Genomic DNA, 26229 nt, shown 5'->3' with positions numbered 1-26229 from the left:
TTGGAGGGCACTTTACGGCCATCAAATTCAAAATAATTAATGTACAAAATACTAAAACATGCAGTTGTTGTGCAAATGTACTTGTCCTGGGACCAAATCTAAAACATAGGAAAAAAGAATGTTTGAAAATATTTTTAAACTACCCATTAAGTCTGGAGTTCCCACTAAAATGCCTTTTTTCTCTTGTCCCAATCCATGGATGACCAAATTGAATAAAAAAAACAATTAAAATTCAATTTAAATGTCTTTTTTCAATATTATTTTTTTCATTGATGTCTCTTGTGATAGGCTCCAGCACCCCCTGCGACCCTAATGAGGATAAAGCGGTGTATGGAGAATGGATGGATGGATGGATGTCTCTTGTAATGGTGGGGACATTTTTTTAATCTACATATTAGCTGAAATAATTATTATGCATGGAATTTGTGTCCCACAACAACCCTGTTCCTCTATCTAGCTGATAGAGGAAGAAGAAAACAGTGAATCACATGATATGCTAGAAATAACATCATCAAACGGTTTTCCAAAAGAATGAGTAAAGCAAAGCTATGTCCTCTCTTCTATCTTTCAGATTTTCATAACATTGTCAGTCTTCATTGAATGTCTCACTCATATTTTTATGATTAGACATATTCTTTTGACTTCTTTCTTTACTGATTTCCATCAGTCAGGTTGTCCTCTTGGTCAGCAGTAACAGCTAGTTTAATATCTAGCTTCTACTGCTGAGAAAAAGCTAATATTAGCATGGATTAGCAACCCTGTTACTGTGATTAGAGTAGGGTTAGCAAACAACAAATAAAACATGGAATAAAAATGGCACCATTGATGTGTAAGCTGAGCCAATCAAGTCTTTGATAGTTTATTGCCTATTACTGATGAATATGGAGCAGAAAATTGTAAAAGAGAAGGTTTATTTTTCAAAAATTTTGAAACCCAAATGTCCTCCAACTGAGGAATGACTCACTATCAGACAACTGTTTGGAGCTCATGTAGTCATAGTGCTGTTTCTTTTCCTTTGTAGCTTACAATATGATACATTAATATGTAATGAAAAGAATAACCTTTATTGTACACCCAAGGCAGTAAAACATTTTTATCTCATCCAGGAAAGCAAACATTCCACAAGAGCAAACTGCTGTTCCCCGGGCAGCTCTAGGACTCTAAGCACTGTCTTGTCCATCTCATCCCCACATACAGGCAGAAACTAAAATCTGCAAAGCCTGGACCAGTTTGGCAAAGCAGGGACTACAAGCTTGTTTTGACTGCACAGATTGGAGTGCTTTTATAGCTGTCAACAACTACTGTGACGACTTTCATCAATTTCTGTGAGGACATATTGTGTGCCATCCAAAACTTTCAGGACTCTCAACAACAAAACATAGTTCACCACCAAACTGTGACAGTTCTGCTATGCCAGGGAAGACGCTTACAAGAACAGGGACAGAAACCTGTTCAAGAAGGACAGAAACTCACTAAACAAAGAGATCAGAGTGGCGACAAGGAGGTACTCTGAAGAAGCTGAAGAACCAGTTCTCAGCTAATGACCCAGCAACGTGGAGAGATCTGCAAGATATCCCCAACTGCTTCCCCGCTGAGGCAAACAAAGACCTGGCCCACAACCTTGATAGCTTCCACTGTAGGTTTGAAAGGGCCCATTCCCACCCCTCACCCACCACAGTCCAGCTCTCATTAACATCACAACCACACCAACAGCCCCCATCACACCTCAAGCTGCAGGATGACCAAACAGTCTGGATATCAGCAGGAGGTTGAGTGGCTGGTGATTTGGTGCGGCAGACTGTGGAGATGATAGTGGACTTCAGGAGATAGCCCTCGTCACCGCTCCCCTGCACCATCAAGACCTGAAGTGAGAGACAGACCTCCAGTTTTACACTGCAGTCGTTAAGTCTGTGGCTTCTGATTTGGAGCAGCCACACAGCGGGACAGAAACAGACTACAGAAAACATCACTGAAACCTCTCCACCCTCCATCCAGGAACTGTACTCCATTAGAACCAGGAAGAGGACAGAGACATCATCGGAGACCCCACTCACCCTAGACATGAACTGTTCTCACCCTTACTCTTCAGCAGGCGCTACAGAGCCCTGTACACAAAAACCACCAGACACAAGAGCAGCTCATTCCCCACTGCCGTCATCCTACTAAACAGCTGAGCCATTTTCAGCTAAAATACTCCTGACTTTTTTCTTATCAACTTTCTGTACAATACCAAACCTGTACAATATTTTTGCTCTATTCTTGTTTTTTCTCACTGTTCTCACTCAGTCAAATGGCATTTTGCACTACTCTGTATATATATTATTTTCTAGATCTATATAGGGCTGCACAGTGGAGTAGTGGTTACCACTTTTGCCTTGCAGCAAAAAGATCCCTGGTTCAAAACCCGGCCTGGGATCTTTTTGCATGGAGTTTGCATGTTCTCCCTGTGCATGCGTGGGTTTTCTCCGGGTACTCCAGCTTCCTTCTACAGTCCAAAAATATGCTGAGGTTAATGGATTACTCTAAATTGCCTGTAGGTGTGAATGTGAGTGTGATTGTTCATCTGTATATGGAGCCCTGCGGCAGACTGGCGACCTGCCCAGGGTGTCCCCTGCCTTCCCCCGAGTCAGCTGAGATAGGCTCCAGCACCCCCTGTGACCCTAGTGAGGATAAAGTGAAGATGGATGGATAGATCTATATATATGCCCTACCAGTCAACAGTTGTAGCACGACTTTTCCCCAAGTTTTCCAGTTTTCTTTTGAAAATTATGCATGTTAATGTCTCATTGTACTCTGAAATGAAAGCATAGAATAAATGAAGCTTAAAATGAATTTAGAAACTAAAATGTATGCTAAACTTTTGACTCATCAAAGTAGCCACCTTTGGCACATATAATAGCTGAACACACTCATGTCATTCTTTACACAATGAAAGTAAAAAACAATTCAGAAAGTTCTTCCTAACTCTGTTACAGAAGTTCCCATCAGTGTGTGGCACTTGTAGGTTGCTTTGCTTTCACTTTTTCAGTTCATCCCAAACCAGCATCATGAGGTTTAAATCTGGAGACTGTGCTGCCACTACATGTCTTTATACCTTTGTACTTTTGGAGCTGCTGTGACAGTGAACTTTCCCCACTGTGGGATCAATAAAGCTTGGCCTTATTTTTTCCTAAGGTGGTTCTGGCATGGCTTGGACTTGGCCTGAGATTCAGGAGAACTGATTGAGCAGCTGCTCTCATTCGCACTCCCGTCCAGAAGGTGGCGGTAATGAGCCAAAAAGCTGGATCTCAATCTCACTCAGAAAAAAGGCAAAGAAGAAGCCGAAAAAGAAGAAGAAGGAAAAAGAAGAAGAAAAACAAGGGCGACATCTGGCTGCTCCACACCTGACTTCATTGAATGAGGTTTAGCACCACTTAGTTTTGGTTCGTACCGAATCCAAAAATACATCGCTCGATACTAAGTCGGAGGCAGCTGGACCTTTATATAAATCTGCGGGCTAAGGGTAAGCACCAAAATGTAACACCTCGCTACACTGTGCACGAGCCGGGCTTTTTATTTCGTTGTTGCTTGCATGGTATCTGCTTACATAGCGCCTAGCTAGCCGAGGACAACATGGCTAACAGCTAACATGTTAGCTATTTTGTTAGACAACAAATAATTATACAACTCTTGCAATTTTAGCCAGTTCAGATTGTTGCTAATGGCGGTGCTGTGACGTTAGCTGCCTATAGCTACTTTACTACATGGTTTGCGATTATTGTGAATTTTCTTCATCCTTATGTTATGTGGTGAAACTGATGGCGGTTCTGGTAGCGCACAAGATACCCTTGGTATGGACTATTTCCTGCAAGGCATGTCATTACATAGCAGTTTTATCGAAAAATCATTTCTGTAGAGGGAGTAGGACATAGAAGATTAAGTATTAAAGATGCAATTTCACCCAGTTATTACCGTAGCTGTCTACATACAGTCCACTCAGTCTTGCTAGCAAGGTAAAGTACGTGTTTTTGGCGTAAATGCACATGGTCAGTGGAGAGCCGGTGTTTATAAAGCAGCTTCTCAGGACCAGTACTTGTATTCTGAATGAGGAGGACACAATGTGACTAATCTCGTGATTTGCCTGTACTTTATTTTATTTACTTTTGTTATCAAAAGGAGGTAAATCCAGAAGGTTTGAACAACGATTAAAGCGATCCCCATGGGGCTATTAATTTGCAAAATATTAATGTTCATTTGGGAGTTGATTATAACTGCCTTTATAAACCTGCATATATTGAGAAAATGATGCCATTTTGAGGTAGCTGTGACACTTGTTTCATTGTTATTGGCTGACTTGAGTTGTACTGCGATGAGGTGGACTGGACTTGATAACTCCAGTCATAAATGTGGTGGGTGTTTCCACAAAAATTACGTTTTCATCCAATACGAAGTAATACTTTAGATGCACATTTTATTCGTAGAAACACTACATACACTATCATCCAGCAGAGAGAAATATGCCATCTTCTGCACTACTGTTCAAAGAGTTTGGGGTCATCCAGACAATTTCCTGTTTTCAATGAAAACTCAAACTTTTATTCATGTGCTAACATAATTGCAGTTAGTTTAAACACAAGACACTTGTGCTCCAAACAAGAAAGATGTGCACTTTATGAAGGACCGAGGATTCCTGACCCATCACTATACACACCAATGAACAGTGATTCCTAACAGATCTCTGGGGTTCATTTGGTGGAATCCTCCCTTCAACAGTGTTTTGCCTAGTTAGTCCCACAACACTTCCAGGAGGCTAGGCAGTGAACTCTGGCATCCCACATTCACCCCCCTAGTGCCAGTTCACCTACACAATCCAGCACTACCACGTTCAGCTGACCCAGGCCTGTTTGGGAGATGCTCCAGGTAGTGATCAATGCTGGTGCTACCAGTGAGCTAGTGCAAGATGCTGAATAACTAGTGCCATTTGCTAAAACTAACAAAGAAACTCTACCTATAGACTCTCCAAACCTGATAGTGCTAATTCTAAATGCTAATGCTAGCTGCAAGAGTGCTACACAAGGGTTTTCTAATCATCAGTTAGCCTTGCAACACCATTAGCTAACACAATGTGGCGGCATGGATCAGTGGGTAGAGCGGCCGTCTTGTAACTGGAAGGTTGCCGGTTCGATCCTCGGCCCGTCGAGCTTATGTCAAGGTGTCCCTGAGCAAGACACTGAACCCCTAATTGCTCCTGGTGGGTCGTGGTTAGCGCCTTGTGTGGCAGCTTCCGCCGTCAGTGTGTGTGTGTGTGAATGGGTGAATGTGATGGATCATGTAAAGCGCTTTGGATAAAAGCGCGATATAAATACAACCATTTACAATGTAGCATTAGAACACAGGAGTGATGGTTGCTGGAAATGTTCCTCTGTACCCCGATGTAGATATTCCATTAAGAATCAGCTTCTTCCAGCTAGACTAGTCATTTGAGTGTCTGGACTGTATTTGTGAGTAATTTAATGTTATCTTCACTGTAAAAATCTGCTTTTTCTTTCAATAATAAGGACATTTCTAAGTGACCCTAGGCCAAACGCCCCCCTGTCGGACATTAGGGGGCGGAGCGAATATTTGGATATTCGTCTTTAACAGGGCCGAATATTCGGAGGCCAGAAACCACTATTCGGGCCAGCCCTACTAGAAATCTGTCAAGTTCCATAGCAGGGTTCAATCTGCTCATGCCAAAAGTTACATATTCGCGATTCTTTGCAATGAATGGGAAGGCTCTATAAGCGTTTATTGTGGGTGGTTATTCATCTCCTAATTTTTGAAGCTCTGGTCCCTCTTTGCTCACGAATGCTGTTGTTTTGAAAATGGACAGGAACAGTTGAACAGATGCGTATATTCCTTCGAATAGAGACCTTAGGGACATTGCGTTGCCCTGCAGCTCATGAAAAGAGAAAGCATCCCCCAGTTTAGTTGCCAAAAAAATGATAAAATTCTTCCTAATAAGATGAAAGACCAAAATCAACAATGAATATACCCTACATACAGGTGTTGTCTGTTTATCCAAAGCCTGTTGTAGTTTGTTTGTCTGTACCAATGATCTCAGTTGAAAATTAAACACATCATTGAGCAGTTGAGTTACACTGTGTGACATGTCTTCACTGCAGAAAATACAGCCACAGGATGGGGCTGTAGCAGTTCTTATATTTGTCCCAAACCATTGGACATGTGGCGTTCATTTCAGTACGAGACGTCCGTTTGATGCGCCCTTGGATCCAAACAATTGCTGTCAGAAGTTTATTTACACCAATCAGCTGCAGCATCAAAACTGCAGACAGGTGCAGTGAATAGCAGAGATCATCTCTTTCTGATGTAATGTTCTGGTAGGATTCCTTGGTTCCTGGTATTCATGTGCACATTATTTAGAATCATACCACCATTGTTACGGAAAACTTGCTGATAGTCGGTAGAAATTACCAATGCTCCCTTCTCTGAACATTTCACAGTGCAGGCTGGAGTAAATGCTGCTAGGTGGCTAACAGAAATTGCTTTGATCAGATAATTCAGCAGTCATTGTAGCCCAGAATTTACTCCCTTTTTTCTTTACACAAATACTTCATATCTATCTATCTGTCTATCTATCTATCTCCACGCATATATATATGACATCAGCAGGTATCACAAGCTGTACCACAAAAAAACAACTATTGGTAGTTTTGGATTTTTCAAATGGTTCTTCAAAACAGCTAATACATCAAATATTGACATATTTTTCATTTTCTGAGCTGCAGGCTCAGACAGCAGCAAACAGGTTTTGAACGTTCAGTAGAGTGATTAAACTACAAAAATGACAAGTCATTGGCATGTCAGCAGAAGCACGCATGATCTGTCAATACTTTCAGTAAAAGTTCATCACATACAGACGGAGAAACACTCAGGCCCCGTCCACACGAAGACGAAATGCTGAACAGTTTCAAAAACGATCGCCATAAAGACGAAGGCGTCTCAGAAAATGTGTACGTCTTCACGAATGCACTCGATACGCATGGAAACGCTGTAAAACACATGCCAGACCTCTAGGGGCGCTGTAATGATATGATGGAAACACGTGCAAACAGAAGAAAAAAACTGTGGGCATGCACACTTGTGGCAAAAGTTGTAAACAGAGAGCTTCATCAGCACATTTGCTACACTGTACGCCGCCATTGTTGTTGTCGTGGCTGCATGTGGCGCATGCATGTCAATGAAGTTATGAAACTATGACACAAGCGTTTCTGAAAAGCAGCGGATCGCCCGTACATACGGAGCTGCGTAAACGGCGTTTCAAAATCTTTCCACTCTGGAACCCATTTTCAAAAATGATCGTTTACAGACCCCCAAAACGCCGTCTTCGTGTGGATGATACGGAGATTCGGCAAGAAACTTATGCGTTTAGACCTCGTTTCGTCTTCGTGTGGACGGGGCTTCAGTTTGACTGCTGAGTTCGTACTTCATGCCTCACTAATCATGTGTGTTATGTTTGCTAGCAGCTTGAACATGGTGTTAACTAAAATATGTGAACATAGGCTACTGATTAAAAGTAAGCATTCTCCAGCCGTTTGTTTAACCGTGACTATGTTCATAAATTCAGTCTGTATTCAGAACATCATTTAAGAGTTTTTGATTCACTTTCAGAGCACAGAGCAGCAGGCTTTAGTGATTTGGAGGCTGCAGACGAACTCTCTCTTACTTTATTTTTCAGTTATTTTCTTAATAATTGTTGGTGTTAGTGGTAGAGGAAGTACTTGAGCTGTTTTTTTTTTTTTTTCACTAAACTGTTAAAGTAAAAATACTGTCAAAGTCCTGCATTGATTTTATACTCGTAAGTAATACTCGTAATACCTTATTGCTGTTCAAGGTTGATCTTCAAATTCTTATATAATCCTGGACGCTTTGATGAAGCACACTGCATAATATTCTGTTTTATGAATAAAACCTGTCTAACTGTCCCGAGTGCTCTGGTCGCCTCATAAACACTAGGGCTGGACCCAAATATCCCGAATATCCGAATATTCGTTCACTACGGCAGTATCCGGATATTAATTTTGGTATCCGAATATTTGATCCCCATCCTTAGACTCTATGCAGAAACTTAAATTGTGAGTACATGTATGCTTGTAGTAACTAAGTCTGTGATACGTAGCCTGTTAGCAAAGCGAAGCTGATGATATTTATTGCTGCTGTGTTAATTAAAGGAAAGATTTTTGTAATGACAGCAAGCAGGCACTGATCAAAGACTAATGTCCATACCTGCAATAAAAATAAGAGTCTCTAAAATGTTTGTAGGCTGACTGTGCGATTATACAACTGTTTTTGTTGTTTGTAGGTGACGAGCTGGCGCAGGTCGTGGGTTGTTCGTGGATAATGCGAGACAGTGGAGGTAGCCTGGCCCAGAACCGCTGGCAGGGAGATCTGGGTCTGACTGCTGTGGGGCAGGACGACACAGGAGGAGGTGGGTGCTTTACGTTTCATTAAGTTAAGCGTGTAGTTTTATGCATTACTGTGTAGGTGGTAATTCAGTGAGCCAAGTCATGGGTGACAAAGTATGCCTTGCATTTTTGCCCATGCTTTGCTATCTAGGGTCACTCCAACTGAAGTCATCACATTGTTGGAGCTATTTCTGTTTGACCATCAAAATTTCTTAACTTTTTATAATGAAATGTTTGGAATGAGAGAATGCCTACAAAATGTGGTATGAAAAGGAAATATATGCCCATTTGGTGTTTGTTGTCATCACTAATTTGCCTTGAAAACAACACTTGGACACCATTTTTCATGGTACTTAGATAGTTTCAAGCATCTTGAAGTACTTAAAAAGACTAGCCTTAACGCAGACACACCCTAGATAAGTTTTATAGTTATAATGATGTAATTTATTGACTTGTGTATGGAGGCTTAGCTCTGTGATTTCAAAGCCCACCAGATTTAGTTCATTTTCTGTCTTAACTCTAAATGTTTGCTAAATGAACTCCAATAGTGATTGGTGGATGTAAAAAGTCTGAAGGTGTTTGGGTCATTGTGGTACATGGATTTCCACAGCTGATATATTTAATCACTGCTCATGTTTGCATTTAGGTGGGATTCCTGGAGACCACCTCATAGTCCCAGTGTCAGGCCACAGTGTTTCCAGCCCCATGCACCTCAGATTGGGGCAGAAAGAAAAAGTGTGGACAGGCGAGTATGGAGACGAGGAGGAAGACGGGATGGGCAGCATAGAGGCCATAGGTGATGAGGAAGAAGTGAACAATCTGGATGGGAAAGAAATGTGTGAGTTTGAAGGCAAAGATTGGGAAAACAACGACGATGAAGAAGAGGTAGACGAAGACGGAAACCGGGAGGATGTGGAGTGGGAGATTCCAGATTTTCCCTTCCAGTCCAGCGACTACCCTCATTCACAACAACACCAACATCATGGACCACAACAGAAAGCAGAAAAAGTTGGTGTAGCCACTGTAGAGGATGCCATCTCCCAGGCAGAAGCAGGGGACTTGTTTAGGTCCCACCTCAGTAGGTACAATGCACTGAGGAGGCTCAGGCGCTTGCAGCGTTTGCGAGCCCGTGGAGGCCATGGATTTCGACTCGCCCAGCACTGGAAGAGCTGGCGCCAGAGAGCCCGGTGGATAAGCTCACTAGGACATCGACGGAGCCGGCGAGGGCAAAGGCACAAACTGTACGGCAAGCAGAGGAGGATAAAAAGCTATCAGCGGTCATCATACAGTGAAGAAGAGGATGATGGCAACGACAAACAGTACATCATGTCGGAAAGAGGTATTCACGTACACTTGCATATTTTTCTTTCTTTTTGTAGCTCTAAAACATGTTAGTTTATCTCAGTGCTTTCTCACTTCCCTACCCCTTCCATAACTCTCAGACCGAAGTAGATTACATCCTACTAAAGAGTTACCCGTTCTGCTTACAGCTCAGAAATATGCGGGGCATTTTATTTTAATAGTCAATTTCTGGGAAGCTACAATGCAGGAAAAAGATACAGTTGGTTCTCTTGTTTTTCTGCCAGCAGTACAGTGTATATGAGATTTATTCAGAACACAGTAAAATAATGTGTATGCTCACGCTAATGAAGGGACGTCACTCATTTTAATGTTGTGGCTGAGTGATGTGTTTTTTAAAATCTAAGAAAAATATAGAATGTCAGCAGAATGAGCCTGTAATGTGGTTAAATCGTCTTAAGGAACACTGATGTTTTACGTTAATTTTAGATCAGCTGTTCACCGGTTTAATTGTGGAATTCAGTTGAGTCAGAAGCAGGTAACATGTTAATCATAGCAGATAAGTTGGAGTAGTGAAAAAGGTGCTGTCTAGTTCTGTCACAGGACTTTAAAAGCTTTTTCTCTTAGCTTGCTCTCAGTAAGATATTTAGCAGCAACTGTGTGACAGTAAAACACTGTTAAAATTACTTCTCAGCCCTCAATACATTTCCCCCCCAACTTCTTTACTGAGATTTTGCGAAACTTAAGCGCGCCTATCAACTTTAAGTGTTCAGTTACCATTAATAGATATGTATGTAACAATGTAACAATTATGTGAAAAATATTGTGTACAAATAAGCATAAAAATGTGCGATTTATTTATTTGTTTTTAGCAGAAAAGCAGATAAATGGGTCTTCTGCAGACAAGCAAGAGGAGAGAGTAAGACGGGAAGTGGAGGTCAAACCAGCGGAGTTGGCCCTAACTGAGGAGCATACAAGTTGTGTGAGTGGTATGGATCATCACTCTTTTTCACTGTCAGTCAGATACATTTAAAACTAAATGTCTAACAGGTTTAAATGTCTTAGACGTGTTTTTCATTCACTGTGAAATTACCCAAAGATTTGCTTGATGTTTTTTTTTCCCGTTGGCTTTTTTAACACTATTTTCTTGCAGTACAGGCCAATCAAATAATCTGTTTTAGGTGGATTTGAATAGATCTGTTTTAGGTGGACACTGAAATTATTCAGAAAGGCCTTTTGTTTTCATTAGATACTTTGAGCACATCTTAAAATAACACAGTTAAGAAATTATTAGAATGAAATAGTTTGTCTTGAATGAACACTTTTGTTTGGTTGTTGTAAGGTTTTTTTATGTCTTCTGTCTTGAGGTATTCTTGAAGAGTCTCTACAGCAGTATGGCAGTTTAATCCCTATCCATGTGGATGACATCTTGGAGAAACTTCAGGACATCTTCAGCGAAAGCTTCTCACAGCCACACAGGTCAGAAATGGAGCTTGGTCCTTTCTTCTGGGTGTGGCCATATGGTGTTAAACTAATAAAGGAAGACATGGATAGAATGATTTCAGAATGACAGTGTGGCATAGAGGCTTCATTTTCTCCCACTTTCCTGGTTGGTTAAGACAAGACGCTCTATAGAGATGAGCGAGCAAAGTCTAAATTCATTAATAAATGCAATTTGAAAATTTCAACACTCTTATAGATTCCTTGAAACTTATTTAGGTTAATCCAGACTGCATTGTCATTGTCTAAATGTCTGTCATCCATTCTTCCGTTATCCAAAATACACGTATGCAGTGTGCAGTCACAGTTTTATTACTGGCATTATATAGGTAAATTACTAAGTAAATAAGTTACCAAGATATTAACGTGTTTGATTTGTTCTTCTTTAGGAAAGCAGTGGTCCAACATCTAATACAATCCTTCCAGCGCTCGTCTGGGTCAGCCATGGCTAAAACATTCAGAGTCAACTACAAGCGCCATGTTCTGACAATGGATGACCTGGGCACTCTGTATGGACAGAACTGGCTCAACGACCAGGTACAACATGCTCTAACTGAATACATTATGAAAAAAAATAGACTTTTCAAGGCATTTTGACTTGTCGTAGCATGAAGATACAAACACAGTTCATTAACTGTGTTTCACTTACTCCTGTTGTCCTAGTTAGTCACATCAACATGCACAACAGCAAAACCCAGGAATCATTATGACGGATGATGGGACCATTAATGGATTCATTACTTGATGGTCAGACAGTGCATTCAGAATTACTCGGTGGGCTTTTGGCCTGCCCTTCCTACATTCAACATTATAGTGACACCTCCAACCAACCAGAATGGGCTTTAAAAATCCACACAGTTTGTGATTCACTGTATTCTCTTCAAAGTAAAAAAAAAATCAGTAATGTCACTAATAAGCCCTTTTCAGATGCTGAATATAGGTCATTGCTGGCTTTATCAAACCGCATTCGGTCATTGATCGGTCATTCGGTTATTTGGTCACGGATCCGCGAAAATTCGCGTATCGAGGTATCAATGTTGAGACCCAACGTGAATCGCCCAAATTCGATGAGAAAAAAAATATGGGGTGTAAGGGGTATAGGGTTGGATCGCACGTAGTTGTCAGCAGTGCGCTGGCTTGCAATGTTTACTTTCACGTACATCGTGTTCAAATTCGGTAACGCGAGAACTATCATTTTACGAGAGTGGAAGGCAGTTTGTGTGGTCGCGCGAAGAAGGAGGACAAGGAGAAAGAGGAATATGGCTAGAATTATTGACAGGAAAGAGGAGAATAGAGCAAGGGAAGTGGACGATGGATGTCGCGTCAAGTGGAATTGGGAGTGGTTGGCGAAATCCATGAAGCTTACGCACCAAAAGCACGAGTTGGAAACAACGATTGGAGAGCATTATCGAAAGTTAGATGTAGCTGGGAAAGCGAGGTGCATGGTGTGCGACGATGAGACAAAATACAGCGACAGAGGATGCCAAGCACTGATAGACCACATGAAAACGAAAAATCATGCCAGGAAATTGTACGAAAAGCGCTCTAACCACCAAATGCCCAGCAATTTTTTCACCTGGCGGAGGGAAAAGACGCGACAACAGGACCAAACATACGGTAGGGTGACCATATTCTGTTTCTCTGAAGAGAGGACACACTTCCAGCTCGCGCGTGAAAAATTTTCAGTTCAAAAACCCGGACATTTGAAGGACTTTATAAACGCCGGCCGGACAGGCCGGACAGCCTCTCAAAAGAGGACATGTCCGGGCAAAAGAGGACGTATGGTCACCCTAACATACGGGATCAGTAGTGTGTACGTGCAAAACCCAGTGGCATTGCCCCACAAGTTCATCAACAGAAGAGGCTCACTCCCATGGTCGATCGGAAAGCACACATAGTGATGACTTCATGTGGCTCATTCAAATTTGAATCCAGTATAAATATTTGGTTTCATCACATTAACATGACTTTGTGCTGTTTTTGGAGGGTGCCTAGAAGGTCCCATACAGACATTTTTTTAAGCCTTCATGTTTAAAGAATTCTAGGTGTCAGAGTTCACCAGAATGCACCATTTCAGCCTTTAAATTTCAAAAGTTTCTTGCCCACCCCCCCCAGTTGCTCCGCTCCCTCGCTTCCAAGGATTCACTTATTTGGTAATTTCCCAATGACATGCCTGATTGAAACATAAGTTCTTATTTCATTAATGTTCTTCACGGCTTCTTTCAGACGTAGAGCTGAGGTACACATGTAATATTTATCATTCACACAAGATTTTGCAACACACCAAGTGATGTGTAATGCATAATTATGCAACAATAGACCAGGGCTGTGTAGGAAATTAGTCGCTACACTATATAGTGTGTTGACCATGTTGTTATGTTGTCCGACTGTTAGGTTACAATTGTTCCACCCTATAGAGTGCAGCCAAGGCATTCCACAGTGCACTGAGAAAAGTAGTGTGCAGCCGATGGTCACTTACCAAGCAAAATGTACCATCATACATTGTGTCAGACAGATGAGAGCCAACTGAAGATTGGTGGCATTTCCACAGATTTCTGACAGCTGTTTTATAGTGTTAAAACTTTAGTTTCTACTTAATATATATTTTCCTTAAGTGCAGCTTGTCAAAATGACAACAGGCATAAGACAAATATGAGTTATGGTGACAAAAAATATTCAGCAATAATAATTTGTATTAATATGTTAAATGGAAATAGAGCAATGTATCACAATAAAAAAAGAAGCTGTTTTTAATTATTCATTTAGGAAAATATGGTACGTATACTATGAATTTGTCACTAAAATGTGGGTCTGTTCAGTGCTATAGTCAACATATATCAGACATGGTTTAATTCAGCAACCGCTGTGTCGTAATTAATAGCGCTTAGACTGTGTCTGGTGTTGCTATATTTGCTGAGGACCTCCCTACATACACTCAACAAAAATATAAACACAACACTTTTGTTTTTGCTCCCATTTTTTATGGCATGAACTCAAAGATCTAAAACTTTTTCCACAGACAAAATATCACCGTTTCTCTCAAATATTGTTCACCAATCTGTCTAAATCTGTGATAGTGAGCACTTCTCCTTTGCTGAGATAATCCATCCCACCTCACAGGTGTGTCATATCAAGATGCTGATTAGACACCATGATTAGTGCACAGGTGTGCCTTAGACTGCCCACAATAAAAGGAAAAGTTTTAGATCTTTGAGTTCATCTCCTAAAAAAATGGGAGCAAAAACAAAAGTGTTTCGTTTATATTTTTGTTGAGTGTAGATGGTGACTACTGTTGAGGAAATTTCACTCTTGGTTCTGCAAAGTTTGTTGTAGTGGGGTGTTTTATTGGTATTCCGGCATACGGTGGGCTTACCAACACAGAGCATGAGCCTGTGAAGGTAAGCCGGCCCAGAACATTTGGAGATTTCCCATTTTATAAGAATGTCAGAGGATGGATCAGAGGGTAGGGAGGGGCTGTATGCAAATACAGAGGGTAAAACAGAAGGAATATTTCAGTGGAAGGGTTGGGGGGTTGTAAGTAAATACTAAGGTAGACAGTGGTTAATTTGCGTATAGTTCAATCGAGGGTAAGACAACAGAACAAAAGGGCAGTTGGGCAACAGTAGGTAAGATGGGGGTCTGGCAAACGGTAACAAAGGATGAGTCTGGTGACATGTAATAGTAGTGACAATATGTGGGCTATTTCTCCCTCACCATATACTCAGGATGCAAATTGTTAACCACTGGCCAGCACCTTTATCTATTTTTACCATCGATTAAATGTATCAGTTTGCTACATTACCAGGATTCTTTTCTGTGCTTTTTGTGATTTAATTCAAAAAACTTGTAACTCGATTTAGAAGAAAAATGTCATGAATTATTCAAGCAATCTTGAACACATTGCTGTGTTGGCACTATTGTTGTGTTTGGAATATAAAACAAAGAGTTTGACACTATTTGCTAGACTCCACGGTCACAAACAGATTCAGTCCTGCTACTGTGAACCTGGTTACAGCTGGGTGGTAACCATTCACCCTCTCCTCTATCATCTTCCCACCAGCTGCCAATGCCGAAGGGCTTGAGTTTGGCTTGAACCCCCGGTAGCTGTGGGAGGAGTGGGCTGGTTGATTATAGCTGCAACTTTTAACAAAAATAGATTCTGAGTCTTTAAATGGGTGCATTCATAAACTCAATCTGACGTTTTGATCACTTAGGTAAGCGATGTGGGCAGTGCCTACTCATAAAGCAGACTTTGCTCACAAAACATGTTTCATTAAAGTGTCCAACATTATGTAAGAATTTTAAGCTCCTCTGTGAACAGATATCAAACACATGTAAGTACATTGTGCAAATAATATCCCTCTCCATCTTTACTTCTAAGCAGAAAATTTGTCAGTATTTTTATTTATTATTATGCGGCAGTTGGAACCAAAAATCTTAAATTTGGACTCATCACATGAAAGTACAAATTTCCAGCAAAATGGTCGCATATGCAACCTTCTTTTGAGAACGCTCTAGCTGGTGCAGGCACCTAAAGTAGTATTTTTATTTCTTCTGTGGCCTTGACAGTCTGTTCCTGCTGATGCTCTTTAGTAGACTAGCCGCGCTAGACAACCCACGGCAACGAATTTAATTCTCTGCCAGGGTGGGTCCAGTTACCCTCCATAAGGCTCGAGGTTGGATGCTCCTAAAACTGGCCGGACCAATCACCATGAAGTGTAGAGTCAGAAGGCGGGCGTAACTAAGTGACGACAGAGGCGCGACGATTCTGACAGAAACAACCGGCGCACAATAAACCGTTATCTTTCGACTCGGCTTTGGCCACAGCCCTTAAAGATTTGAAGCTAAAATTCAACTTGAAAGATAAACAAAGGACGGCACTGAAGTGTTTCATTGAGAAGAAAGACGTATTTGGACTTATGCCGACGGGATATGGCAAATCCTTAATATACCAGTTGGCTCCGCTGGTTGGGAAGCTAATGGGACTTAGCCACAATCCGCCGGTGCTCTAGGAACTATGTCAGCCTATTCGTTGCGTTGATTGGTTGTATACCTACCCAATTGCTGCAGAGTGATTTGAAAGACAACCTTTTAGCCCGCCTCCCTCCCTGTCGAGAGTTCCTAGACCCTTGCGTCTTCAGAACATGGGTCTAGCGCGGCTAGGCTAGCTCTTTAGCTTTGTGTGTTCCAGACAGGGCTGCAGCTATTGATTATTTTCGTTGTTGAGTATTCTATCAGTTATTTGTAATTGGATTCCACACTCGGCATGCGCGTGACAGCATTAAAAATGGAAGTGAGCGCGCTGTGCAACAGAAATAACCATTCTGGTGGAACACGGGCGATATAATGTGCAAAATGAATTCAAGGAAGAAAATTGAACCCTGCATCACCATGTGTAATCGCCAAGCAGAAAAGCCACTGTATCTTTTGGTAGCTACTGACTGTTTGTTTACACGTCGCATCCTTGTTTTTTGTGCTTTATTTAGGTTATGAACATGTATGGTGATCTGGTCATGGACTCTGTGCCAGAGAAGGTAAGAAAATAAACCAACACATTCACACGTATAAAGGTCCCCAGGTAGTTAAAAATAGATCATTCCACTGTAAGGTCAATCATCTATATTTTGTCCAGGATTGGCTACACCAGCAAATTCAATCCAACAACAGATTAACAATTAATACATTTCCAAGAATCCCCAAATTTTATCGCAGGATCTACAGGTAAATCACAACTGTTGGTGTCAAATTGTAAGCCTGTACGATCCAAAACTCTGTGGACCAACTTGATCTGCATGTCAGGAAATAGTCTTTGCTTTCCAAAAAAAACCCCGTCAGAGAACTTTTTGCCAGTTTAGCTCTAGGCAAAGAGCAGAGAATAATGTGCTCAGGTGCAGAACAAAAACAGCTGTTTAGGAGAAGAACCTTATAGCAGCTATGAATGCTGTTATGGTTTTGCTTCATTTTCCCTTTGACTGGGCAAACTGCAATCATCGATACAGCTATGAAGTTTTCTATCATATCCAAGAGTGCTTGAAGATAATGTGAGGCATCTGCCAAAGGAGGCAATACTAGCCTTTGGAACCAAAGGGGCACATGTCCAAAGAAGTATGCTGTGTATTTCCTTTGAATGAATAAATGAAAAATCTAATTTTCCTTATGGGGTGTTTCAAAGAGGATCAAATGTTTGCCCATCAAAAAAAGTCTACTTCTTTTTTCCACACAGCTGTTTAAGCATTATACAGCCTTTAAAGCAAAAGTATTATTGAGTTCACACAGGTTTCCTTCAGGATTTAAACTTGACACACTAGTTAAACTTCTGAGTCACAGGATATGTGGTTTAGAGTCAAACCGCAACCTGTCTTTGTAACAGTAATGGATGCTAAACGGCTTCAACTCAACCCTCTGTACCTTTTATATACCATGAAAAAGTAAAATATTTCAGGATTTTTCAATAATGTGTTACCAAAGTTTCAGTTCTCGTGACATTTCGACAATAAACTACAAAAAAAGTGCTCACAGTTGTAGAGCTACAGTCCTGAGCAATGTGTCCTTTCAGTCGTGAACAGTCTACAGATTACATTAAGTGACTTGAGTAAAGATTATTCACGTTGAAACTTAGCAAATCCAGACGTTTTAGAGATGGGAAACCAGATCCAAATTAGGACTGACTGCTGAAACCCAACCGAGTCTATGGTGAGTGAGTTATACACACTTAACTGATAAAAATATTTAGACTAAATTTCAAGAAAACAACTATCAATACTCCGATATGTCCAAAAACCCCATAAACAGGGTTGACCTTCTTGCTTTTATTTGGCTATTAGACAATGAACTACGTAAATCTGTACTGATATATTGTGTCGTGTTGTGAAGTTGTCATTCAGAGCCTTTGAAAACAGTTTCTGTCTCTTCCTCAGGTCCACTTTTTCAACAGCTTCTTTTATGATAAGCTGAGGACTAAAGGCTATGAAGGAGTGAAACGGTGGACAAAAAATGTAAGTGGATGGACCTAGCTACTCAATGAATCCTTTTCAGTTCATTTGTAATATAAGTTGTCTTCAAGTTAAGGTTAGCGTGGCACATTTTTAATATAGATATGTACCCATCTTGTCATTTCAAAGTAGGTTAAGAAAAGTAAGCAAACGTCCTATTAAGGCTTGGCGTTTAAATAGTCTCAATAACGAATCACAAATATTTCCCTAAATAGCAAGTATGACCTGATCTGTTTACAAAGCTGGATAAATAGCAGAGCACTATCCACCGCTAGACATGAGCTGACAAAGACATAAAAGGTGTAAATGTCGGGTTGTAGAGAGAAACAAATTCCTGATTCAAAACTAAGTTGCAGTTTTTAACGATGACAAAGCTTGATTTGATTCCTTTAGGATTGTATCATAAACTGAATACAGCATTACCCTTTGAATGAGGAATGTTCTGATCTGAACTCAAAGAACGTGATCAAGGCCAATCAAAGCGTTTTTAACTGGCTGGTGTCGGTTTGCTTTGAGTATAAACTTTACCCAGATTCTTTGTTAAGTCTGCTGTCACACAGGTGTTGTAAAGGGAGAGCACAAATGCGGTGAAAATGTCTATAATGTGAAAATATTTTGAAGAGAATATAGAATGACAACAGTCACTTGTAAGACCAGCAATGCAAGCATTTGGTGTGTTTAATATTGCCAGTTTGATAGAGTTCCTAAACAGTGAATACTTACCAGAGCTCAGCGCGTTCCTTTCTGTATCTCATGCAAAGGCTGCCCCAAAGCAACACATCCTGGAAAATACTTTAAAAGTAGAGAGAAAATTCCTGACCAGAGCCCAAAAAATGCAAAGTAATTGAATTCATCATGCTGGATGAGCAGCCCATTGCTGTGGTAAAGAGTGTAGGTCTTGGGCATCTTTTGGAGTGTAAGCATGAAAAACCAACCGTGTTATAATTTATTTCTGTTTCCATGTCATTAAAATCAGAACAGTGCTTTTAAAACGGCATCTAAGCCACACAACAAAGTTCCTAGCCTGTTTGTCAGGTGTAGCTGCTCTTCGCCTCACCATTTTGTACCACTTTGTGTTACTTTGTAGAAATCTATTTTCACTTTGACATGAGGCAGTCTGTTTTTTGAATTGTTCTAAAAAAAAAAAAGTAAAAAAAACCCTGAATGTATTGACCATGATTCAGTGTTTAAAACAGGGATGTGATTTTTCCGCGAATTCGCGGAATTCCGCTTTTTTTCAGGGATGGGAATTTACCGCGGATGTCCGCTGATTTCATTTCAAGTTTGAACACTTTGTCGCTGATACTCCCGCGAGATGGTAACGACGTTAACGATAGCTTGTTAACGACGATTGTAAACGGCCCAGCGATTGGAAGTCGCTGCCCCCCCCCCCCCCCCCCCCCCCCCCCCGTCAACAACTTTCCGCTGGAATCAGAACTTGCTGATCCCATCCCTGTTAAAAGCGATAACATAGGAAACCTTAGAAGGAGGTTAATACTTTTTAGAGATGCTGTGTTTCAACACAACTTTGACCCATGTCACTGTATTGGCATAACTGACCATTGTACCCATCCATAGCTCAAAAATAAAATGAATATAAAACATAAAGCTGGAGCATTGTTTTTGGGCACCCAGATAGCTCAGCTGGTTTTTTTGGGCGACCCATAAACCGGGGCATAGCAGCCTGAGTTTGATTCCAGCTCACGGCCCTTTGCTACAGGTCTGCCCCTCATTCTTCTACCCTACTTTCCTGTTTGCTTCTCAACTTAACCTGTCAAATAAACCCAAAAATGACCCAAAAAATAGTTAAAATGTGCAGCACTTTTAATCACTTGAGAAGGGTCAGTCCTCCTCCTCAGCCCGGTACCAGGGTTACTCTACATTCTGAGACTTTTGAGATTCTTGGACCATGTATGGAGCTGATGATTGCATAACAATGAAGTGTTGTTTTTCTTTTTCTAAAGCAAACATCATTTTTCTTATGTGTAATGAATGTCAGGCTAAATTTACTTCTATTGTCTCGACTTAACTACCTCGTCTGCACCTCTCTTTTGTGCCCCGTTTTAAATCAGGTCGACATCTTTCAGAAGGATCTGTTGTTGATCCCCATCCACCTAGAGGTCCACTGGTCGCTGGTCAGTGTAGACATTCCTCGTCGTGCCATCACTTACTTTGACTCTCAGCGGACCCTCAACAGACGCTGCCCAAAGGTAGGACTGGGCAGCAACACTACGCTCTTACTTCTCTTTTTGGAAGAAAGAAAACATGTTTTTTTTCTGTTCACTTGTTGTTTTCAAGTTTTAGCTTTTTACTTAGTTTGCCAAGTAATCCTAATTAAAGGAAACCAGTTTGGAGAAGTTACAGTTTGGGCTACATCAGTGGAAAGCATGCAGAGATCAAAGCTCCTTTAACATTCTTCAGCGAATACTTTAATTCCAACTCTATTAATGATGAATGATAAAGGTCTGGGTGACCGAGAATCTCCTCATACCACACTTTATTTTATTTTTTGGGTGCACCATTTCTTTTCCAGGCACACATGCAGCTGACATGGTCACAAATTTGAGCCTGCATGTGGACGAACCCTTATGAACCCTCAAAGATTTGAGTGGATGCCAGAATGTGTCACTCATACCGATGCAGATGTGGAAAGCATGAATTTACACCGAGGGCTGTGCAGCTGATTGACTCAGGATTTCACACCAGCTGTGCGTGTTTTGTCATTGTAATCCTAGGAGCTTCAGCAACTAGATTCCTCTTTTACGTTCTTCAAGAATCTCTTGGATGAGGGATGAAAGTTCTTATCTGAAGGAGCTCCTTTAGTTGCTTTTTAATGAAGCTCCTCGGACCACCATGACGTTGGATGACTGAAAAGCTACACAAATACGTTGTTAAACTGTATTTTGCTCTCACTAATCATCCATCCGTTATCCATATACACCGTTTAATCATCATTAGGGTTGCGGGGGGCTGGAGTCTATCACAGCTAACTTGGGGTGAAGGCAGGAGACACTCTGGGCATGTCACCAGTCTGTCACAGAGCTACACATAGAGACAAATAATCACACTCGCATTCACACCTACAGACAATTTAGAATCATCAATTAACCTCAGCATATTTTTGGACCGTGGGAGGAAGCCGGAGAAAACCCACGCATGCACAGGGAGAACATGCAAACTCCATCCAGAAAGATCCCATTTGAAAGCCGCCATCTGCAGCTGTCCCACTAATCAATATACTTTTATTTCTCTAAACTTCAGTCAATAGTCTATTGGCTACAGGTTTACCATGCATGTTTTTGTACTTGCAGAACAGTGAAAACATTTTAGGAAGTAAAAATGAAATGATGCGAAGAGACTTCATGTATTTTTTTGTTGAAAATGTTGAACCTATGTTTGATTAAATCTTTTTGTTTGATTCCAGCATATTTTTAAGTATTTGCAAGCCGAAGCCATCAAAAAAGACCAGCAAGACTTTTTGACGGGATGGAAAGGCTTTTTCAAAATGGTAAAATGCTTTGACTGGCTGACATATACAGAATACTCCTTTCACAAAGCTTTCTTAAAAAATAAAATCCAATTTAATGTTCACTGTGACAAAAAGTTGCCTGTTTCTGGTGCAGCTCGTACATACATTACCATACAGTTGTGCTGCATGTTGCTAATGTATGTAATGCAAATGTGTTGTTTCAGAATGTGGGTCGTCAGAACAATGACAGTGACTGTGGAGCTTTTGTGCTACAGGTGAGTTTCTCACGTCCACATTTGTGCAAATCAATGTCTTTTTACAACCTTAGAACGTACACTACTGTTCTATGTTAGGAACAGAGTTTGTAGTATTATCGATCTTGATTCAGGCCTCTGTGCAAGATCATTTTTTCACGCCAGAACCATGCAAACATTTGTCCACACATTGCAGGAGGCTTTTAGACTGTTAATGCTTGCCAGTCCATATTTGCCTATTTTGCACAAGTAGGCTAGAACTGCCTTATTACCTCTGCCAAGGAGGTTATGTGACACCCGGCATTTGTGTGTCTGTCTGTCTGTCTATTAGCAAGATAACTCAAAAACGCCTGGGCAGATTCAGATGAAATTATGAGGGGATGTAGACTATGGTAAGAGGAAGAGCTGATTTAATTTTGGTGGCAATCTGGAAAGGATCCTGGATTCTGGATCACTTTGAATTTTTTAGTATGTTTTAGTATGTGGTCCAAAATAGGACAAAAACATCATAGGTTAGTATGTCGTCCAACAAATTGGAGCAAGGTGTCCCGATAGCTCAACTGGTTAAGAAGGTGATTCATAAACAGAACTGTGTCAGAGACGCAGGTTCGATTCCAGCTCGTGATCCTTTACTGCATGGGTTTCCTGTTTTCCTCTCTATCCTTGGCGGAGGTCTGCACTCTGAGTGCTTTTCTAGTTTTTATTGTGCTTGGTGTTGTTATAGCTAACCTACTCAGTGATTGGCTAGACGCAGGTGCCTTGTAGTAGTTTTGTAGCCAGCATACACTGCCTGTCCAGAAAAGAAGTCGCCACTTGGATTTAACTAAGCAAATAGGTCAGAGCCTTCCATTGGATAATTAGTGCAGTGATGAATACGTTTGAGCTGCAACATCTTATTTAACCCTAACTGATGCACTGAGGAGCTTCTGATTTTCTTGAACAAGCGTGTCAGAAGACATATCCTGAGGAAAGGATGTTAATCTGTCTCAGAAGGGTCAAATTATCAAGCAAAGAAAACTATTAAGGAGATTTCTGAAACTACTAAAATATATTGAAGAACCAGCGCATTCTAAAAACCTGATCTTAGATGATCGTAGGAAATCAACAGGTGAATTCACGGCTATTTAATAGTGAAAGTAAGAGCATTTCCACACACACAATGCGAAGGGAACTCAAAGGATCGGGAGCACTAAGAAAACCACTGATCAGTGAGGCTAATCAGAAAAAGAGGCTTCAGTTTGCTCAGTAGCATAAAGATTGGACTCTGGCGCAACGGAAGAAGGCCATGTGGTCTGATGAGTCCAGATTCACCCTGTTCCAAAGGGATGGGGGCATCAGGGTAAGAACAGAGGCAGATGAAGTGATGCACTCATCATGGCTAGTGCCTACAAGCCTGTGGGGGTTAGGGTTATGATCTGGGGTTGGTCAGGTTCAGCTGACTACTTGAATATACTGAATGACCAGGTCTTTACATCAGTGGAGGTTTTCTTCCCTGATGACATGGGCATGTTCCAAGATGATGATGCCAGGATTCATGGGGCTCACATTGAGAATGAGTGGATCAGGTAGCATGACAAGTCATTTTCATACATGGTTTGGCCTCTACAGAGTCCAGACCTCAGTCCCTTTGAAAATCTTTGGGATGTTCTGGAGAAGACTTTGAGCAGCAGCGGTCGAACTCTCTCATCAATATAAGATCTTGACAGACAATGAACGCATCCCTGGACATAAATAAATGCTGTGACTTTGCAGAAGCTTATGGTGAATGTGTGCCATCAGAGCTAAGGTCCCAATGGAGTGTGTTTAGCATCAAAGAAGCTGATCGCTCAGCACCATAGGAAAACACACCTACAGACTAAAGACAGTGTTGAGGCACTGCTGCATATGTGCTGTTGTGAATCTATTGTTTGCCTGTCAGTAACTTCTTTCTCTTTATGCCCTCATATACCCTCCACCATCCTGCAGTACTGCAAGTGTCTGGCGCTAGGACAACCGTTCGGCTTTGGCCAGCAGGATATGCCCCGACTCAGGCGGCAAATGTACAAAGAACTGTGTCACTGCAAGCTTACCCTGTGACCTGCTATCCCCACCCACCCTTTTCCACCTGCTCCCTCCCTTAACCCTAACGAGACAGAGGGACAGTGATACAACAAGAAGCAGACGAGTGAAGCAAACGATTGGCTTCAAAAGGAGAGACTTCAAAAAAAAAGAAAATTCTCTGCCCACATCCAGAGGAGTTACTTATACAGTATGTGATGTCATTGTTTCACTTTGTTTTGTCTGTCGTTGCTTCCCTCTCTTCACCCTTTGAAAACTCTGATTTAATTTCCAAGTCATGGTTATTCCTTTGTGGTTGACAGAGGCCAAGACTAGCTTCCTTTTTGGGAATGTGCTAATTATCCATCCTATCGTTGTCCACTTATTTTTCAGTCTGAATGGGAGCATGAAAAATATCAGGAAGGTATGGAAACAATTCAGGCCACAGTTAAGTACAACCTGACCTCTACTTTCGTGTAACCTGCCTTGAACATTGAGCGCAGAGGTAGCATGGGGTGATGGCAAAATGTTTTGGACCAATCTGTGTAAACTTGTGGTTAAATGGTACCAGTGAGTTTTATTTTTTTTCATCCATCCAGTCCATGCTCTGTCAACATCAATAACAAATACTGGCACTGAAAATAAAATACTCCATGCTACAGGCTGTTATTCGGATGATGTCATCTGTTTAGGGGCAGTTTCCACCAGTTTGTTTAACTGGATTTAAACTCATGCTGGAATTAAAGCTTAGAATGCGTCGTTAATGCTGCCAGGAAATGGATTTTCTTGTGTATTTTCCAAAGGGGCATTCGAACGTCCACATCCATGTAGCACAACACACATTGGCCCATATGCCAGTAACTTCTCTGCCTCTGCCTCACGCTCCAGAAATACAAATTCAACGACTACACGGAGGAGAAAGGATCTACATCTGATGCCGCCCAAACAAGCAGAATGACATATTGGCCCAAAAAAGGGGGAGTCTTTACATTGCTTCTATCTTTTTAATGTGTTTTATTGCTGTCAGTAAATGTGGTGATATGCTTATTGCTTTAAACAATTGGTGTTCAAAGAGGACTACGGATTTTTTTTTTTTTTTTTTGGAGTAGGTACAAAACAGATCTCCTGGTTAGTATGTTTTTGAAAAAGCCATTTTGGTGAGGACCACAGCCGCGACACAGCAGGCACAGTATGTCCACAATGGAGTTAATAATCTCTTCTTTTTATAATAAAAGACACATTTGTGGATAGCTCTGTGTTTTTGTTTTTGCTTTTTTTTTTTTCCTTTTTCTTTTCAGGAGTTGATGCAACAGAATTGACAGTTTTATATATCTTCTACAATGCATTATGGTTGCTAAAAATAAAAAATACGTGGCAAACGAGTGATTGTGTGTTCTGTTAATGCTCAGCTGGGTGTGCTTTTACGAGCTAGAATATCATCCCTCAGTGTCGTCATACGTTACGTGCAGAATTGAGGTACTTGTACTCTGACAAATTCCATTTTATGTAAATGTTTTACTACATTTTGATGGAAAAACATTTTTCCCCATGTCAGTTTTGACGAGGCACAATTTCATATTACTTTGCAAATCAGTCTATAAAATAAAAATACATAATTCACCTTATAGAACCTATGCATTATGTTGAAACTACCCAATAAATTTGTAACAGTTTTCCTCTTGGACACACGCTCATATACATTTGCCCGACATCTACAACCACACTGCAGATTAGTGCATCGGCAAGAATCTAAAGTTGTTTGAAAATACTCAGGAGTACCTTTTCTGCATTAATACTTGAGACTACTTTGGGATGGGTTTTGGTATAAGCCACATGTTCAACAGGGGCAAAAAGAGCACAAAAAAAGTGAAGTGTTTCTCATCAAGCTTTCTGACTTTGTCACTGACATGAAACTAGACTTGACCTTTTGACTCCCAATATGTAATCAGGTTATCCTAAAAACATCACATGAAACAAGAAGCAATAAAACACATGCATCTTTAATTCAATTTAATTTTATTTATATAGCACCAATTACAGTCAAATTGTCTCAAGACGCTTTACGGAACCCATATGCCTGACTCCCAGAGCAAGCCCCAAGGTGACAGTGGCAAGAAAAACAGCCTTTTAACAGGGAAGAAACCTTGAGCAGAACCTGGCTCTTTATGTGGGGGGACCCATCTGCCTGCTGGAAGGCAGGTTGAGAGGGATAGAAGAGATAGAAAGGAAGAGGG

The 26229-nt window shown here is 41.0% G+C and overlaps 1 protein-coding gene across 2 annotated transcripts; it reads left to right on the top strand.

Annotated features, from left to right (window-relative positions):
* The first annotated feature begins 3296 nt into the window (after positions 1-3296).
* LOC110963209 (sentrin-specific protease 3-like) lies at positions 3297-25377 on the top strand. Of its 2 annotated transcripts, none has more exons than XM_051943699.1 (12): positions 3297-3502; positions 8342-8467; positions 9091-9783; positions 10619-10732; positions 11111-11222; positions 11633-11780; positions 16730-16777; positions 18161-18238; positions 20308-20445; positions 21660-21743; positions 21929-21979; positions 23924-25377. In XM_051943699.1, exons 2-12 carry the CDS (start codon positions 8380-8382, stop codon positions 24032-24034), a joined length of 1665 nt encoding a protein of 554 aa, XP_051799659.1. In that variant the 5' UTR covers positions 3297-3502; positions 8342-8379; the 3' UTR covers positions 24035-25377. The 2 variants fall into 2 exon arrangements, with proteins under 2 accessions (XP_051799659.1, XP_051799658.1); XM_051943698.1 differs by having other exon boundaries at positions 3299-3502; positions 10616-10732.
* Positions 25378-26229: the final 852 nt, after the last annotated feature.

This window comes from Acanthochromis polyacanthus, chromosome 23, assembly GCF_021347895.1.
Source record: "Acanthochromis polyacanthus isolate Apoly-LR-REF ecotype Palm Island chromosome 23, KAUST_Apoly_ChrSc, whole genome shotgun sequence".
Taxonomy (NCBI): domain Eukaryota; kingdom Metazoa; phylum Chordata; class Actinopteri; family Pomacentridae; genus Acanthochromis; species Acanthochromis polyacanthus.
The sequence above is the reverse complement of the archived record's forward strand: the minus strand, read 5'-3'. Positions and strand labels throughout refer to the sequence as shown.

Excerpts from the sequence above, each read along its gene's own strand:
- LOC110963209 (XM_051943698.1), top strand. The coding sequence starts at position 8,380 with ATGCGAGACAGTGGAGGTAGCCTGGCCCAGAACCGCTGGCAGGGAGAT. Across the intron at positions 8,468-9,090 it reads GCAGGACGACACAGGAGGAG|GTGGGATTCCTGGAGACCAC; the intron begins GTGGGTGCTTTA and ends GTTTGCATTTAG. Across the intron at positions 16,778-18,160 it reads TGGACTCTGTGCCAGAGAAG|GTCCACTTTTTCAACAGCTT; the intron begins GTAAGAAAATAA and ends TCTCTTCCTCAG.